This window comes from Staurois parvus, unplaced genomic scaffold, assembly GCF_062004578.1.
Source record: "Staurois parvus isolate SC_StPar_1 unplaced genomic scaffold, SC_StPar_1.0 ptg000244l, whole genome shotgun sequence".
NCBI classification, from domain to species: domain Eukaryota; kingdom Metazoa; phylum Chordata; class Amphibia; order Anura; family Ranidae; genus Staurois; species Staurois parvus.
Window position 1 is genome coordinate 6224975 of NW_028318040.1, and position 16730 is coordinate 6241704.

The 16730-nt window shown below is 45.1% G+C and overlaps 1 protein-coding gene across 1 annotated transcript in view; it reads left to right on the plus strand.

The window, feature by feature from the left end:
- The first annotated feature begins 247 nt into the window (after positions 1 to 247).
- The window catches only part of UBE2D3 (ubiquitin conjugating enzyme E2 D3), a 73261-nt gene continuing 56778 nt past the window's right edge, over positions 248 to 16730 (plus strand). Inside the window, exon 1 of the mRNA XM_089680534.1 lies at positions 248 to 695. Within this exon, the coding sequence (XP_089536660.1) occupies positions 672 to 695 (24 nt within the window). The 5' untranslated portion in view covers positions 248 to 671. The remainder of the gene's footprint in view (positions 696 to 16730) is intronic.

Sequence of the window (16730 nt, forward strand, 5' to 3'; positions counted from 1 at the left end):
CCTAAGTAAGTGGCGCACTGCCGCACCTCATTGCATAACCGAGTGGGGGAAAAATGGTGTGAGGAACCGCCGCTTCCGCTCGTACACCTAACAAGTGACATCACCCACCACACATCGCCATGTTTTGTTCTTTCCCGCTGTACCAGCGTTAGCTGTCATCCCCTACAAGCCCCTCGGGCACGAGCACGCTCGCTCTTCCCTAGCGGACGCTGTGCGTCCCCGCAGACCACGTGAGGACACCATGGGCGGAGCTTACGTGGAAAGGAAGAGGCAAGAGCGAGCGCTACGCACTCTATAGAAGCCGAGGCGGCTTATCGAGCTGGTGACGTAGAGCGGCGCGTAACGGGGGCCAAACCTGCGAGCGGACTCCGGGAACTGAAACGCAAAAAAAAAAAAAAGCGGCCGCCCGAAAGGCTTGGGGGGAGGGGCGAACAGAGCAAGGAGCCAAACTCGGCCGGGTCACTGAGCTGCGGTCTGAACGCCCGCCTTCAGTCACCTCCCGCCGCGACGTGTGTGGGCGGCTCCTGTTTGTAGCGTGTCCCGGATATTGTAGAGAGGAGAGGGGGGGTATTACCACCGCCTCCTCTATCTCCGCCTCTTCCTCGGCTCTCTCCTCCTCCGCCCAGCTCACCCGAACAACCCGCCCGGCACCGGCAGCAGCGAGAGGCATCATGGCGCTGAAGCGGATCCACAAGGTGAGGCGGCGCCTGGGCTGTGTAGCGGGAGGGGGTCTACACCCGGCGGGGATGGGGAGCGGGGGGACAGTACAGGCCTCTACCGCATATCCTCTCTGCGCAATACTAGGCGCCCGCCCGGCGCTCCCTCTCCGGATTAGCTGAGGCCTCCCCTCAGGGATGAGTGTGAGCTCCTCTCTTCTCCCCCTCTTCGTATGGCCCTTGGTGCGTCCATTAGAACAGCGTGCTGTGTGTGTGGTGAGCTGTTTCTGCTCCCCTCCCCCCATGTCCTTCCGCCATGTATGAGGAGGAGGAGAAGAAGAATGGTGTCGGTGTGACTGAGCGGGAGCTGTGTGTAGTAGTGTGTGGCGTCCATAGCCAGGCTGCTCCCTCCCTCCTCGGCTCCTCATCCTGCAGTATAAGATGGCGGCGACGCTGCCTGTATCACACAGCGCGGTGAGGGGAGAAGGGGAGCACTGCTCCCGCGCCGCCATCCGCCTCACCCGGCTCTCACTGTGTGTGTCATGTGTGCCGGGTGTCCAGCAGTCACATGTGAGGAGGGGGTGGGGGGAGTATTGTCACCTCTACATACACCCAGCTCTATGGTGGCCATTCCATTTCAGGCTGGACTCTGCTGCTTTCACTTTCCCCAGGATGACGAAGGAGCCAACAGAGAACAGGGCTGTCCTCTGTATACCACCTACACAAACACATCCTAATAAAGTCACTTGTTTTCTGAGGGTGGCCCTCTGCCCCTATACCTACCCCTGGATGTGAGGTGTGAACACCTTCTGTACTGCTTACTACACCTGTAGCTTCTCTTGCTACCCCCATCTTGAAGACTTTATTAGAGCAGCATGCCACATCTACTGAGAACGCCTCTTTGTTGTCCATTTTTACCTCCTATTTCCTGGTGAACATGTACCGCCTCTTGATATCTTTTCAGTTATGCCCAGGGGCCACCTATGTTGATGGGTGTTTTCTGCTGTCATGCAGCTTTCGCGCTGCTATACAAGCTAATGGGAATGCCAAGCAGGTGAGATGCACCTGTCTATTTTCAGAAGCATCGCAAACTGACGTCATTGAAACAAACCCAAAGCCTGTCAAAACTGAGGTTGAGTAGCTGTTCTAGGCTATCACACAGAGCCAAAGCACAAAACGTGCTAAAAATGCAGATGGGTTTTTTCCACGTTTGCCATTAATCTTATACAGGACACGTAAGTAAAAAATGCAATGCAGGTGTGTTTTTGCCGCTTTTGCAGTGCATTTTATACAGGTGTTTTTGATGCACTTACCATGTATTTCAATGGGGAGGTGCGTTTTGGGGTTTGTTTTTTGTTAACCACTCAAACCTGCAGTAAAAATGCAGCAGGAAAGATTTTACTAAACACAGATCAGTGTGGAGACTTCCACAGGATTACATGGTCACACTTTTCCTTTTTTTTTCTTTATTGCAATAGCAGAAGAAAACCAAATCAACGTGAAAGCAGCCTAAAGCCTGGTGCACACTCATTTTTTTTTTTTTCCATGCAACCCAGCAGGCTGAATGAAGAAAAAAAAAACTGACAGCACAGGTGGAGCCACTGTACTAACTTATGTTAGTAAAGATCGTCCCTGCTGTGCTATTGTGTTCTGACAAGGTGGTGGTGGTGGGGGGGGGGTCAGCACACTTAGGTCAGTGCTCTCAGCCATTAGCTGGGGACCATTCGGCAGACCTTTCAATGATGCACCTTTGACAGAAACTGGCCAGCTGCCATACACACCAGCCGATGCCACCCGACATTCAGCCTGTGTGTACTTTGCTTAGGAAGGGTAATTGATAGCACTTCTCTTAGGTCTTGTATGTCCTTAGGTTGTATAAGAGCTATGTGTACAGCAGGCTTCTACAGTTGAGCTCTGACGCTTATGATGAGAGGACTGGTTGTTGCTAGCAGGCTTCAGCAAAGTTTCAAGTAGTGCTGAAGCTTTAGTGAGACTGCTAAAACCTGCTAGCAGTTTCTATAATAGGATAAACCGCATATCTAACACAATTAGTATACCTAAAGCTGACCATACATAATAGTTTTCCTATAGATTAACCAAAAACCATATAACAGGAGCACAAACCTAAACAATTTGTATCCAGGCAGGCCCTTGCATTGCATAGTTGAAGGTAAATATAAAGATTGTGCTGAAATTGTATAAGTATGGCCAGTTTGAAAAGTGCTTTAAGGGCATCAAGAATGCTGTTCAAAGCATGCCTTGTGAAAGCTTGCTGTTCAAACGGCTTCCGCAGTGTGAAGCCCAAGGCTTTCGCAATGAATGAGAGCTGACGCGTTTTACTGTTCACTGTTTATAATTAGGGACAAATGCCAAATTAAGCTTACTCTTGTTCAGATTCATTGGGGCATTGCTAGTTGCCCTAGAACGGGGGTCTTTCTGTACTTGCTAAAAAGCAAAAAAAAAAATTTCTTGAATGCAGCTGTGTTCATGACATTTTTCTATTCCATTGAATTTCCTTAAACCCATGGGTATGTGCAAAGTGCAGCGTTTGTAGCAGTGTTGGGTGCTTGTTTATGTTCTGTCCAGCCAGTTCTCCGGTGCTCAGAATTTGGTGCATCAGCATTTGTAAAATAAGTCATCCAGAATGGCCAATTACCACTTTTTCATGTTTTATGGTTGCTTTGCATCACATTTTTATGGAGATACCAGGCATCGCTTTGAAATATGCTCTTGATGGAAACCAAACCATGTTGAGGCCCCTTTCACATGAAGGGTTTGATTAGGTCCACTTATCAGTTTTTCAGGGGGACCAGATCGGACCCTCTATAGTCACCTCTTTGGACCAACCTCCAATCTGGTACGCTAAACACAAGGGGATCAGTCCCCCTCTGTCTACGCAGATCAGATGGCAGTTGGGTGTAAACACAGTGGAGTCCGTTTACACCTGGCTGCCCATGGAGCTCTGTGTCTACTCTGCATAAACTGAGCAGACATGGACCTGTCGTCCATGCACTCTGATCAGCGGACACGTCCTTTGCTGATCAAAATGGAGTCTGCCCCAAGTGAAAGGTGCCAAACACACCACCATAGAGCACACTAGTGCAAATTAACACTGAAACTGTAACTGTGCACAAAAACATTTATTAGCTAAAACATCCTTGAGCATAAAATTCATGTTTCCCCCACATCCAGGGACCCTCAGGTGCCACGTATAGCCACCAACACAAGTGAATGGCGCTACATCTGCGAACTATAGTTTCTACGTCAATGTTTACCTACACATGCATGTACGGCATATTTGCTCAAATGCACAACTTTTGTGCTTGGGAAGGTATGTTGAACACACATAGGTAATCACTGATGCATTCTGAACATTCTTAGGTATATTTAGAGAGTTCATGTGGTGTGCATACTCCGTTTTTTGTTTTTTCCAGTCTACCAATGGACTGCTGTAAAATAACTTAAGATGGTGGAACAAGACAGTGCATGGATGAGCGCATATCCCTTTCCAGGTGTTTAGTACACTTATTTTGTTGGTTGCCAGTATTAGGGATTAGTGTACAGTAGCCTTTCTTTTATGGTATTTTTCTCTTCCTAGTCAGAGGTCTGGAGTATGCAGAATAGTTTTTGTTTTCATAGCCTGTGGGAAGCCAGCCCACTGTGTACCTGGTGTTTTGTAAATGCAGCTTAATGCAAGTGAATAACACCTTGTCCTTATGACTTGCATAGAGCTGTGTTTAGGAATCCTTGTATGTACAGTTGGCTAGCTTCATATAGGCCAAATTGAAACCCATTTAGCAGCTACAGAAAGGTATGTTAAGCCTGCACTAAATGCCTGTCAGAAATCTCTTATGGCCACATAGAGCAGTTCTGTGTACACAGACTTGCATTGGAGTATTTGACTCGGATGTTGTTGGCTGAGTGGCTAGAAGTGGCATAGAATAGTTTACTACTGACATGGCACAGCTTTGGTTTTGAAAATCTTTTAGTTTTTACTTTCAGTGAACCTCTTTACATTGTAGCTAACCTTTTTCTATGCAAGTTATAGGAAAACAAATTTTACCTGACTTTGTTTTGCAAAGTGTAATGTATTTATATACAATATATTTAAATCAGGACTTCACCAAAAAGGGGAAGTTCTGCTTGTTTGCATCCCCCCTCTCCACTGCTACTTTTGGCACTCTTTGGGGAGGAGCAGATGCCTGGATTTGACAGGTTCCCACTTCCAGTCAGATGAGCCTTGGTGATCTGAGCTGTAAGTTCAAACCCCCTTCCCTCCCCCACAACCTTCTGGGACATATCACTGAAGACTGCTGGCCCATTCATAAAGCACAGTGCGCTTCACGCATGCGCAATAGAAACCTGGCTGTGAAGCCACAAGGCTTCACTGCTGGTTTCGCTTACCTAAGGTGCTGGCACCTGAAGCAGATTGAAGAATCGGCACGGGTGAGGACATCTCTGGCTCCTTGGACTGGCAAGTGTCCTTATATTAGAAGTCAGCAGCTACAGTATTTATAGCTGCTGATTTTTTTTTTTTTTTTTTTGAGCTGGGGGGGGGGGGGGGTCTGGAGCTTTAAAAGTGCATCTAAACCCCCCCCCCCCCCCCAGAACAAAAATTTAAAATATTGCGGAATACCACTGCTTAGAGCGAAACAAAGTTCTTCTATCCTTTACAGCCTAGGAAGCTGCCATTCTAGCCTCTTTAATCTGCAGTTGCCATGGTGCTGCACATGTGATCGGTTATGACAACAGCCATTTGATGACCCATCAGTTTGCTTGAGAGCACAAGTAATTGTGACAGTTTGCATTCCTGGCATACATAAAATTTTGGAAAATTGTTAGGTATAATCTGCTTTACGCCTCATGAACACAGGACGTTTTAAAAACGCTCTTCCTCTTGGCAGTAGCATTTTGGCAGAAAACGCCTGGCACTTGTCACTGTCAAACGCTTTTACAAGCATTTAGGCACGTTTATAAGTGGAAAGCATTTGGGCATTAATTCATTTAATTGGCCAGAATGATAATTTATTTGGCCATTGAAATGAATTAACGCTAAGCATGCCTAGCATTCACACGTTTACATTCGTTAAGCGTTTTTCTGCCAAAACGCTGCTGCCAATGGATGCACTGGCCCTGGGTTTTTTTTCCTGCTGGTAAACGCTACTGTTTCTAAAAGTCTGTGTGCATGGACACATAGCCTAACATGGAGGGCCGTTTGGAAGCAATTAAAAAAAAAAAAAAAAAGCCTGACACCCCTAAAAGTGACTGCAAAAACACCTTGTGCATGAGGCCTAAAATGTAGTAGCTGCATTTGCTTTAAAAAAAAAAAAAAAAAAAAAAAAGGTTTTTGGTTCAGCAGCACCTGGTTACCGGTCTAATGGTGGCTCAACTCAGTGTTAGAGTAGCATTGTCAGCATGGGGCAAGAATAGTGTCAAATGTGCGAATTTAGATGACCTTGTCTAACAATTATAGGCAAACTCCAGGTGGCATTCTTTTAAAGCAGTTAAAACATTTCCCCCCTTTTTGTGATTTATTTTACATAAATGAATAAAAACTGTCCGTGTTGAATGGTATCTCGACCCTTTAGCATCTAGATGGATTGGGTTGTTAAAGGAAGTTAAAAATAACGCTGGCAGGATCACCAGCTGAAAATAGGGGGAAAAAAAAACAAATGCAGCTACCACATTAGGCTTCATGGAAATTTAGCCCCTGTGCATGAGATTCTGACATTTTCATGCAGCAGAAGGCACAGGCTCACTGCCCAGCCTCGCTGCTAATAGCTTGTGAAACTCTGTGCATTGTCCAGCTGCCACAGCGTTCAGCCTCTGAGTGGCACTAACAATGATCAGGGACCAACTTATGTGATCAGGGACAAATGCCCAAAATGCAAAAACCCTGTATTATAGGCATATGTCTCTGGGCGCATGTTTTCCCTAAAATGTTTGCACCACTTGGTGCACTGTCCTTCCACAGAAGCTTTCAGCCTCTGTTTTACAGGCTGCTGGCAGCGTAGATGGGTGTTTTACCTGTGCCTTCTGCCTGCACAAATACACTGGAATCTTATAAACAGGTCTAAATATCCAGTGTGCACGAGGCCTTCGTGATATTAACCCTTTTGCTGCCAGGTCCATACGTGTGCGGACCGTCCATACGTGTGCGGACCTGACAGTGCTGGGTGTTATACACAGTGTGGGGCTGCAGGCACTGAGATTGTCTATAAAACTGACAGGCAGACTCCTGCCTGTCAGGTGGAAGCAGTCGGGCATGTTCCGTTCTTTATCTGAGCCTCGCTTGGCCATCTGCGGGCCCGGGAAGCGCAATGGAGGGGACCCGGAAGGCGACGTGTATGTCACTTTCAGGTCATGGCTGTCACTTTTTCGGCTAGCACAGCTGAGAAACAATGCATTGCAATGTGGTCTGCATTGCAATTCATTGGATGGAGGCCAGAAGAGAAATGCAGGGACTTTTAGACCCTGCATGTCCCAGAGAACCTGTCACCTAACAATCATCACAAAGTTACACAAGCCACGTCGATTTCGATACACATTGCATATTGCTGCGCACGTCCGTTTGAGAGACAACCTCGTCTTCTATATTTTACCAAAATTTGGGTCATTTGTGTTTGCCGTAACATTCATGTTTCTTACTGAAATTTTGAATTTCCTAGACCTTTGCAGTAATATCATGTGACATAAAAAATTGGAACTACCACTATTCTCTAGGGTGTCCCACTTCCAGAAAATTTTTTGTGGGTTTTGTGTTATCAGGCCTAAAGTGATTTTTTTTTTTTTTTTTTTTTAAAGAAAAAAAAAATAGCTTTAACTGATTATAAAGCTTTAGCTGGCATTTGGCTTCGGTTCATTATATTCAAATCTGCTAGTATGAGTTGTGTCCCTTGTCCTGAATTCTCTTATGATAGTAGAAACCTTTCTCTGTCCATATGATGCATATTCATTTAAAATACCTGGTGATTTTACAGTTGGTCCTTGTTCAGGTATTTCCAGTTATAAGTTACCCATCAATTCAGGAGGCTGTGGAAGATCAACAGCACAGATGTAGCAAAGGGTTTGTTGGGGGGGTAGTGAAACATACTGTATGCATTGTAATTGTTTGGTACGATGTTATGTAATCTAACCCAGTTGGCATTTAAAACCCAACTACAGGAAAAATAAATATTCTCCCTTGCAACAGGAATGCTGTCGCACTGCCAGTTAGATGCGTTTTTAAGTCTAGGGGAAGGTAAAAGTAGATTTACTTGCCTAATTCTCTGCTCCCTCAGCAGCCGGTGCTCTCCTATGCTCCAGTCGTTGACTGTCATGTGTGTCCTGGCATCCAGTGCAGGACCATGGTCTGTGCATTTGTCTTGAGGTCAGAGGATCTGCGACCGCTGGGGCATGAGGTATAGAAAGCTGCAGGGATCCGTCCTGTCTTTCAGCTCAGAGATGCTAGTGGTGACAGAAGGTGGAGAAAACAGAAAATGCTTTTCTTGATCCTGTATACCTAAATGAGCATTTTATTCCTTTCAGTGTCAGACAGTTTATTACAAAGGAGGATTTCTAGTTTCCTTGGAGTTCAGCTTTAAGAAACCGTGTACGGTTACGGAGCTATAGCTTTAACAGTTAATCGAAAGAGTTTAAAGCAGAGTTCCATCCAAAAGGGGAAGTTCCGCTTTAAAGATTGGTCCCCCACTGCACCTTTGGGGAGCAGGGGGGGAGTGGGTACCCGTAATTGACAGGTACCCACTTCTGCTACGATCACCTAGGCGATCTGAAGCGGAAGTTGTCGTCCTACCCTCCCTCTCTGTAGTCTTTTGGGACACGTGGCAGGTCCCAGAAGACGACGAGGCCATTCATGAAGCACAGCTGGGTGCCCACATTGAAGATGCTGGCACCTGGAACACAGGGCGGCCGGTGAAATGGGCTGGGGGGGGGGGGGGGGGGAGACCGTGGCACAGGCGAGTAGCGTTTTTTTTAAGTCCGCAGCTACTGTTTTTTTTTTTTTTTTTTTTTTTTGTAGCTACTGACTATTTTTTTACAGTGTGAGTGGAATTCCGCTTTAAACAAATTAGGACCTTGTGGCCACTGCAGCTCATTTTTAGTAGCTTAGCAGATTGGAATTGGGAAAATAAAGGCTTGACTGCCATGAACTAGTGATTTCCATCCCGTGCTTCATTAGCATTGATATTAGGTTGGCAGAAATTCTATAGATGCAGTTGGATTTAGCAAGACTTTACAGAGAAACTAAATTCTGCAAATACCTCCACTCTGAAACCTATGTCTGAGAAGTTCCTTGCTGGTCCCATCATTTTCTTCCCAGCTTCTTATGGGTGCTTGGTCTTTCCCATGCAGGAGTGCATTCATCCTGGCACACAGGCACCATGTTTAGGATATAGGCTGATCTGCTAATGCAACTAATGCTGCTACCCTGTCCCCAGACTGACAGTGCTGCTGTTCAAAGCTGTCTCTGTTGCTGCCCCCTCCTGAGTAGACCTCCTAAGACAGGAACTGTGACTGGCCAGATCACCTGGTGAATATAATGGAATAAAAAAGCCCAAAGAAAACTACTGTGGCCACCACATTTAACTGCTTCAGGACCGCCTACTGCAGATTTATGACAGAGCGCTCGCCCCTGCATCGGATCATACATGTACATGATCTGACATTTCCAGGTAGGGGGTGCACCCAACATGTGCTGTCATTCGCTACAGCCAATGGCGGACTGACAACTCATGGGGCCCCCAGACAATTGGGGATCACGGGGCCCGTGTCCTTGCCCACACTCAAAACACACCCAAAAAAGCCTATGAAAGGTACGAGGGGCATTTTATGGGGCCCCCTACTGACACCGGGCCCTCGGGCAGTGCCGAGTGCTCGAATGGTCAATCCGCCCTTGGCTACAGCACCAGCTGATCAGCAGGTCCCAGCCAATTATTTGTGGCTGAGACCTGCTGATTGGTTTAGTGAATGACAGTAAACACAGGGCTCTGAACAGACAGCAGTGATGTGCTTGTGGTGTTTTGTTTAACAAAAAAAAAAACACATTACGCTTACAGAGCAGCCCGGATCCTCCCCTTCTTGGGTCCCTCACCAGTGCTCCATTCACACACACAGCTGTGGCTTGTACCCACCAAATCCCCCACACGATTAGCTCACTTGCTGTGTTTGACAGCAGCACGAGCCAGTGGCTCTTGCTGACACAACCAATCAGGAGTGAGAGTCCCCAGACAACAGAGGCTCTGGTGGATTGGGATGGGGCTCAGGTAAGTGTTGGGGGGCTGCTACATAGAGGTTTGTTTTACCTTCATGCATAGAATGCATGAAGGTAAGAAACCTTGAGCCTTTAAAACCACTTTAAAGTAGTTCATTGCCAAATAGCAAAAAATGGCCTGGTCATAAAAGGAATAAAACCTCCTGGCGCATAAGTGGTTAGATTGGTAAACTGCAATATATTTAATTTGTCTTGCAGTTTAATACTTAGGATGACAGATGACAATTTGAGATTCTGCATTTCTTAAATATGTAAGTACATATTACCCAGCTTTGACAAAAAATGACAATGAAAATTGGTGTTCCCTCCATAACCAATAAATTACAACTTTCAAATGTAGTTTGAGTATCTAGGGCTAATACTTAAGAATTGTAATTCTAAACATGGAAAACATTGTACAAGCCTATAGATGTTTTGTTTAGACTGTAGTTTCATTTAGAGAGCTTACCTTTTTTTACATAGCTGATTATGTAATTCATACATGTATGTTTTAGGGACTGTTGCCCTCATGTGTATCCTTGTTGATAATCCTTTTGATAATATCTGTATTTACAGTGAAGACTGAGAGCCAGTAATAATGGCTTCCTGCTTTTGATCAGTGTCTGCAGGCAGTATACAACTGACAAGTATTTTTCCATTTGATGTTTACTGACATGTTCTGAGGGTTGTAGTTTCAGTAGAGTGCTGCATGGTGCTCCATTTACACCTTAGATTTGCAGAATTAAACAATGTTACACACTATCTTCCTCTGCATCTCACTTTTTCGTACATCTTTTTGGATATACAGCAAATTCTGGTTATCATTTGTTGGTGAGTTGCTGTAGTGATATCATTCTCACAAATGATACATTTGTACTCTCCTTTGTTCAGCTGTGCCTTCTGTATTCTGTTGAAAAACAAACTTCTGCTACAAATGTATTCTCTACCAGTTTTTTTAATTCAGCGGCACACCTTAGATTTGCTCTTGGATAGCTTCTAATTTGGCACATTTTTACTTAGAACCCCAACATGGGGGAGATTTATAATTAAACCACAAGCAGATGTACAGTATATAAAGTGATTTATCAGGATTTTACTTATCACTGGGACAAGTAAAACTATTAAAATTCAATTTTGATGAAAGGGAATTGGTAGTGTTGACTTATAAACTAACTTAAATCTGAACTCCATCCAAGCAGGTGTGTGGGTTCCCCCCCCCCCACCATATGCAGTGGGGCTGTGTCCACACTGCACAGGTCAACTGCTTGTTTTGTCTAGAGGTGGGCTGAAAGCATATACTCACTCAATCCTCCCCTACAGCCCAGCGGTGGACTGTTTCTGGTCTATGGAGCCTTCTGTGTGATGTCAGAAAAAGTCCACTTTTCAAGACCGTTGGAGTACGAGGGTGCCAGACAGGACCTGTGCAGGGAGGTTTGGAGGGTTAGGCAAGTATTATCTCAGCTCTCCTCTCCTTATTCAAAAAAAAAAAAAAAGAAAAGCAAGCAGTTAACCCATACAGGTGAAACTCGAAAAATTAGAATATCGTGCAAAAGTCCATTTATTTCAGAAATACAACTTAAAAGGTGAAACTAATCTATGAGACGCATTACATGCAAAGCAAGATAGTTCAAGCTGTGATTTGTCATAATTGTGATGATTATGGCTTACAGCTCATGAAAACCCCAAATCCACAATCTCAGAAAATTAGAATATTGTGAGAAGGTGCAATATTCTAGGCTCAAAGTGTCCCACTCTAATCGGCTAATTAAGCCATAACACGTGCAAAGGGTTCTTGAGCCTTTAAATGGTCTCTCACAGCTATTGGATCTGCTGCTGTCAATCAAATTCTTTGAGGAGGGGGCGGGGGCAAGGCGAGCCATGTTGTGTTGTCTGTAGACTCATGCACCCCGGTTCAAGAGCGCACTCACACGTGTGTCCCCATAGCATACAGCTTGCTATGGAGGGCACATGCAGAAGAGGTGGGGTGGAGGCAGAGGACTCCAGAACAGGAAGAAAGTCACTTTAAGCTTTATAAATCATCAAAATTTTTTATTAAGGCTCAATAAGCCACAAAAGTGTATTATGTCACAATATAAGCTTTAGATTGTAAGCTCCACGAGCAGGGCCCTCCTATTCCTTCTGTACTGAAATGTATTGTAATTTTACTGTCTTCCTTATATTGGAAAGTAGGAATCACAATCATGGGAAAGACTGCTGACCTGAGAGTTGTGCAGAAAACCATCATTGACACCCTCCATAAGGAGGGAAATCCTCAATAGGTAATTGCAAAAGAAGTTGGATGTTCCCAAAGTGCTGTATCAAAGCACATTAATAGAAAGTTATGTGGAAGGGAAAAGTGTAGAAGAAAAAGGTGCACAAGCGTGAGGAAAGTACTGCCGATAACCGGTAATTGTCAGAAAACAGATCAGCACTGGTTATCAGGGCACTGATGATCAGTGCCATCAGTCGGTGCCACCCATCATTGCTGCATGTCAGTGCAGCATCACCAGTGCCACTTATCAGTGAAGAAGAAAAATTACCTGTTTGAAAATTTTTATAATTGAAACAAACTTTTTTTTTTTTAAATTTGTTGCTTTTTTTTTTTTTTTTTTTTTTATAGTGTAACAAATAAAACACCCAGTGGCGATTAAATACCATTAAAAGAAAGCTCTATTTGTGTGCAAAAATGATAAGAATTTCATATAGGTACAGTGTTGCATGACACCGCAATTGTCATTCAAGTTGCGACAGTGCTGAAAGTTGGCCTGGGCACGAAGGGGGTATAAGTGCCCAGTAGGCAAGTGGTTAAAGCGGAGTTCCACTCACTTTACTTTTACTTGACTTTTAAAAAAAACAGCCACTCATCTGTTCCTTGTTCCCGCGGTGTCCTCCCCGCAGCCCATTTCACTGGCCTTCCGGTGTTCCCAGCGCCGGCATCTTCAGTGTGGGCACCCGGCTGTGACACGTGCGGCTTCACAGCCAGGTGTCCACTGCGCATGTTTGAGTAGCGCTGCACTTTCTGAATGGCCCCGTAGTCTTCTGGGACCTGTCATGTGTCCCAGAAGTTTACGAGGGGGGGATGACAACTTCCGATCGCAGAAGTTGGGAGCAGGTACCTGTCAATTTCGGGTACCTGTTCCCCCAAAGGTGCCAATCCTTATGGGGAGCAGGGAACCAGTCTTTAAAGCGGATCTTCCCCTTTTGGGTGGTGTTCCGCTTTAATAATTTAGACCCTTTACTTGGTACTTTGTTGACTCACTTTTGGCAGCAATTACATCCAAGTCTTTTTGGGTATGATGTGACAAGCTTTTCATACCTGGATTTGGGGATATTCTGCCTTTCTTTGCAAATCCTCTCAAGCTTAGCCAAGTTGGATGGGGGCCGTCAGTGGAAAGATATTTTCAGATCTCGATAGGGTTCAGGTCAGGGTTTTGGCTGGGCCACTCTAGGACAATCAGTTGTCCCAAAGTCACTTCTGTGTTGTCATGGTTATGTGCTTTAGGATCGTTGTCATTTCAGAAGGTGAACCTTCGGCCCAGTTGAGGTCCTGAGTGCTGTGAAACAGGTTTTCCTTGAGAATATCTCTGTACTTTGTCAGAGTTGAGGGAAAGCTGTATGGAGCAGTCTCCCAGTCCCTGCTGCTGAAACCCCTCCACCCCCCAAGCATGATGCTGCCACCATGCTTCAGTGTTTGGATGGTGTTGGGCAGGTGATGAGCGGTGCCAAGTTTCCACCAAACATAATTGAGCCCAACAGATCAATCTTGGTTTCATCAGACCAGATTATCTTGTTCCTCAGTCTGTCCTTCAGGTGCTTTCTTGCAAACTCCAAGTGGGCTTTCATGCACTGAGGACAGGCTTCCATCCAACCACTCTGCCTTAAAGCCCAGATAGGTGGAAGGCTGCAGTGATGATTATCCTAGAACTTTATCCCATCTCCACACAGAATAACTTTGGCCAGGCAGCCAGTTCTTAGATGTTTGGCACAACCAGGACTCTTCCATTTGAAAATTATGAAGGTCACTGTACTCTTGGGAACCTTCGGTGCAGAATTGTTTTAGAAGTCTAAATCTGTGCCTTGCAATAATCTTGTCTGAGCTCTGCAGGCATCTCCTTTAACCTAATGGCTTTTGCCCTGATACAGTTTGCATTGTCAGCTGTGAGGCCTTTTCTAGAGAGGTGTGTGCCTTTCCAAATTGTGTCCAACAAATTGAGTTTACTCCAATCCAGGTGTAAAACCATCTCCGCAACAATCGCGAAATGGGGGGGAACCGGAGCTAAATTTCAAATGTTTTTGCAAAGGACCTGAATGCTTCAGTTTTTCCTTTCATAAATTTGCAAATATTTGTTAGGATGCAATATAACAAAATTTAAAAAAGTGAAGGGGGTCTACGTACTTTATGAATGCACTGTATTGCCACACATGCCAGAGTGTAATAGTTCTAGCACCAAAGCTCCTGCGTAACACTAAACTGGTTACCTGACTGGGGTCTTTTAAAGTGTCGCCTATGGAAAATAGGGTACTGAAGTTTGATCCCATTTCTTGGGTGCAGGGAAATTTAAGGTTTTGACATATCGGGTATCTATAAAAGACATGTTTGCAGCAAGTAAATATTTTACCAAAAACGTGGGTAATTTTATTGCATTTGTGTTCCCAAAATTAACTATAGTGTATTTAACCTATCCATGTCGTTGGTGGTAGCTCGAGTTTTTGGTGTTACACAGTATTACCACAGTTTTATTCTCTAGGAGGTCTGCTTTCAGAAAATGTTTTGGGGTTTTATGCAATCTGTAGGCCTAAAATGATTTTTAACGTGTGCAAGAAACAAACGGCTCTGACTGCAAAAAGGGTTAGTGGTTCTATTCATTCATGTTGTCAATCACAGCCAGTGAGGAGAGGGGGGGGCAGAGCCTAGCTGCTGGTGTATGTGAATGGACATGCAGAGCAGCGGCTTGGGAGTGAGTCTGCTTGAGCGTTCCCATAGCAAGCTGCTTGCTCTGGGGGCATTTGGCAGGATGGAGGGGCCAGGAGCACTGGGCAGGGGGTACCTCAGAAGAGGAGGATCAGGGCTGCTCTGTGCATACAGCAGGTAAGTAGTGGGGTGTGTTAGGTGTGTTTTTATTTATATATTTTTTTCCTTGAGGTTTTCAGCCTTAACGCAAAAAAATGTATTAACAATATGTTCTAGTGTCCTCCTCCTCCCCCCCCCCCCCCCCCCCCCCTCCCATCCGTAAACACTTACCTGAGTCCTGTCACTGATCCTACACTGTCCTGGCTACAGTACCACTCTTTTCCTGGCCAGGACACTGAGGGTAGCAGGAGCCATAGAAAGGAGACTGAGGGAGCGGAGGCACAGCTTAGACACACAGCCTGGCTCTGGAGCACGTGCGCATGGTGCCTCTATAGCACGGAGCTTGCAAAGGGGGCACCCGGCAAAAGGAGCAGTATCATAGATAAGAGGGAGAGAGAGATATATACAAGGGGCATTCCAAGTCAAATCGGGACATTTGAGTTTATATAATAGAGCAAATTTCATGGAATGGAAACTGAATTTATTTTTGGACATACTCCCCTGCTACTATTATACACCTCTGCATTTAACGAATGCCTGGAAAGCTTCGGCATAGAAAGATTTGTCCGTACGCCTGAACCATCCTAGGACATTTGTGAATAATTGTGCTCACCTGTCCCACAGAAAGATTTTATATTTTTGTGCAATTTCACAACAGGTTATGCGTCGATTATCCAAGATCAGGCGTTCCACGCGCTGGATGTTCACACGAATGACTACTGTGGGCTCGGGAATACCACTGCCGGGATCGTCACTGATGGGCATACGGCCATCTTAGAAACATTTACATCATTCACTGCGGCTGAGCGTCTCATCACTGTACTGTGCTTGAGGTCTTCTGTAGATATCGGCAGGTTTTATGCCTTTGTTCACGAGAACCTTCACCACACGCTGTTCCACTGATGTCTGCCATCCTAACGGTCTCTGGACTGGCCCGTGACATGTGCGCCACCTATCAGTAATAGGACACTTTGTGTAGTACCACCACGCTGCATACCTATAAAATTTCAAGTCCTGGTTGGACTTGAAACACCCGGTGTGTGTGTGTGTGTGTGTGTGTGTGTGTGTGTGTGTGTATGTATATATATATATATATATATATGTATATGTATATGTATATGTATATGTATGTGTGTGTGTATATGTAGATAGATAGCTATATAGACCCTGGGTTCCAATTTTAAACTCAAGGGTGACACTACTGTTTTTGCATTTTTTTTTTTATTTTTTTTTCCTACAGCTTTCAGAGTTTGGTGAAGTATCAGGTGTCTGAATGACCCCCTGATGTCTTATGATTGGGTCAGAATGAAATTGAGTACACAGTTCCACAGTCCCCTTCTCTACACTGAAGAAACCATTAAGTGCTCTCGATCCTGTCTTCTCTGATTTTCCCCCCCCCCTTATTCTACTGTCCTCAATTCATCTGCTGATAGTACAGAACTCTAGGAGTCACTATGCACATGCTCAGTTTAGTGTGTATTGCTGGAGTTTTTTTTTTTATGGGGGGGGGGGGGTTGATATGCACAGGGCCAGTCAGCACTGTCCAGAGGGACAAAGGTTATGCGGTCTCAGAGAACGTCAGCGCAGAATGAAAACTTCTAAAAGCTTTAACCAGTGCTTAGATGGGCACCGATGAAGTCACAAGACTACTATATGCTGCTGATGAGTAAAGCTATTTGGCAGTTTATATTTACTAAAATAGCATTTCCATGAGAAGAAAGGAAGTCCGATCAGCTGCACTCCAAACAATCCACTT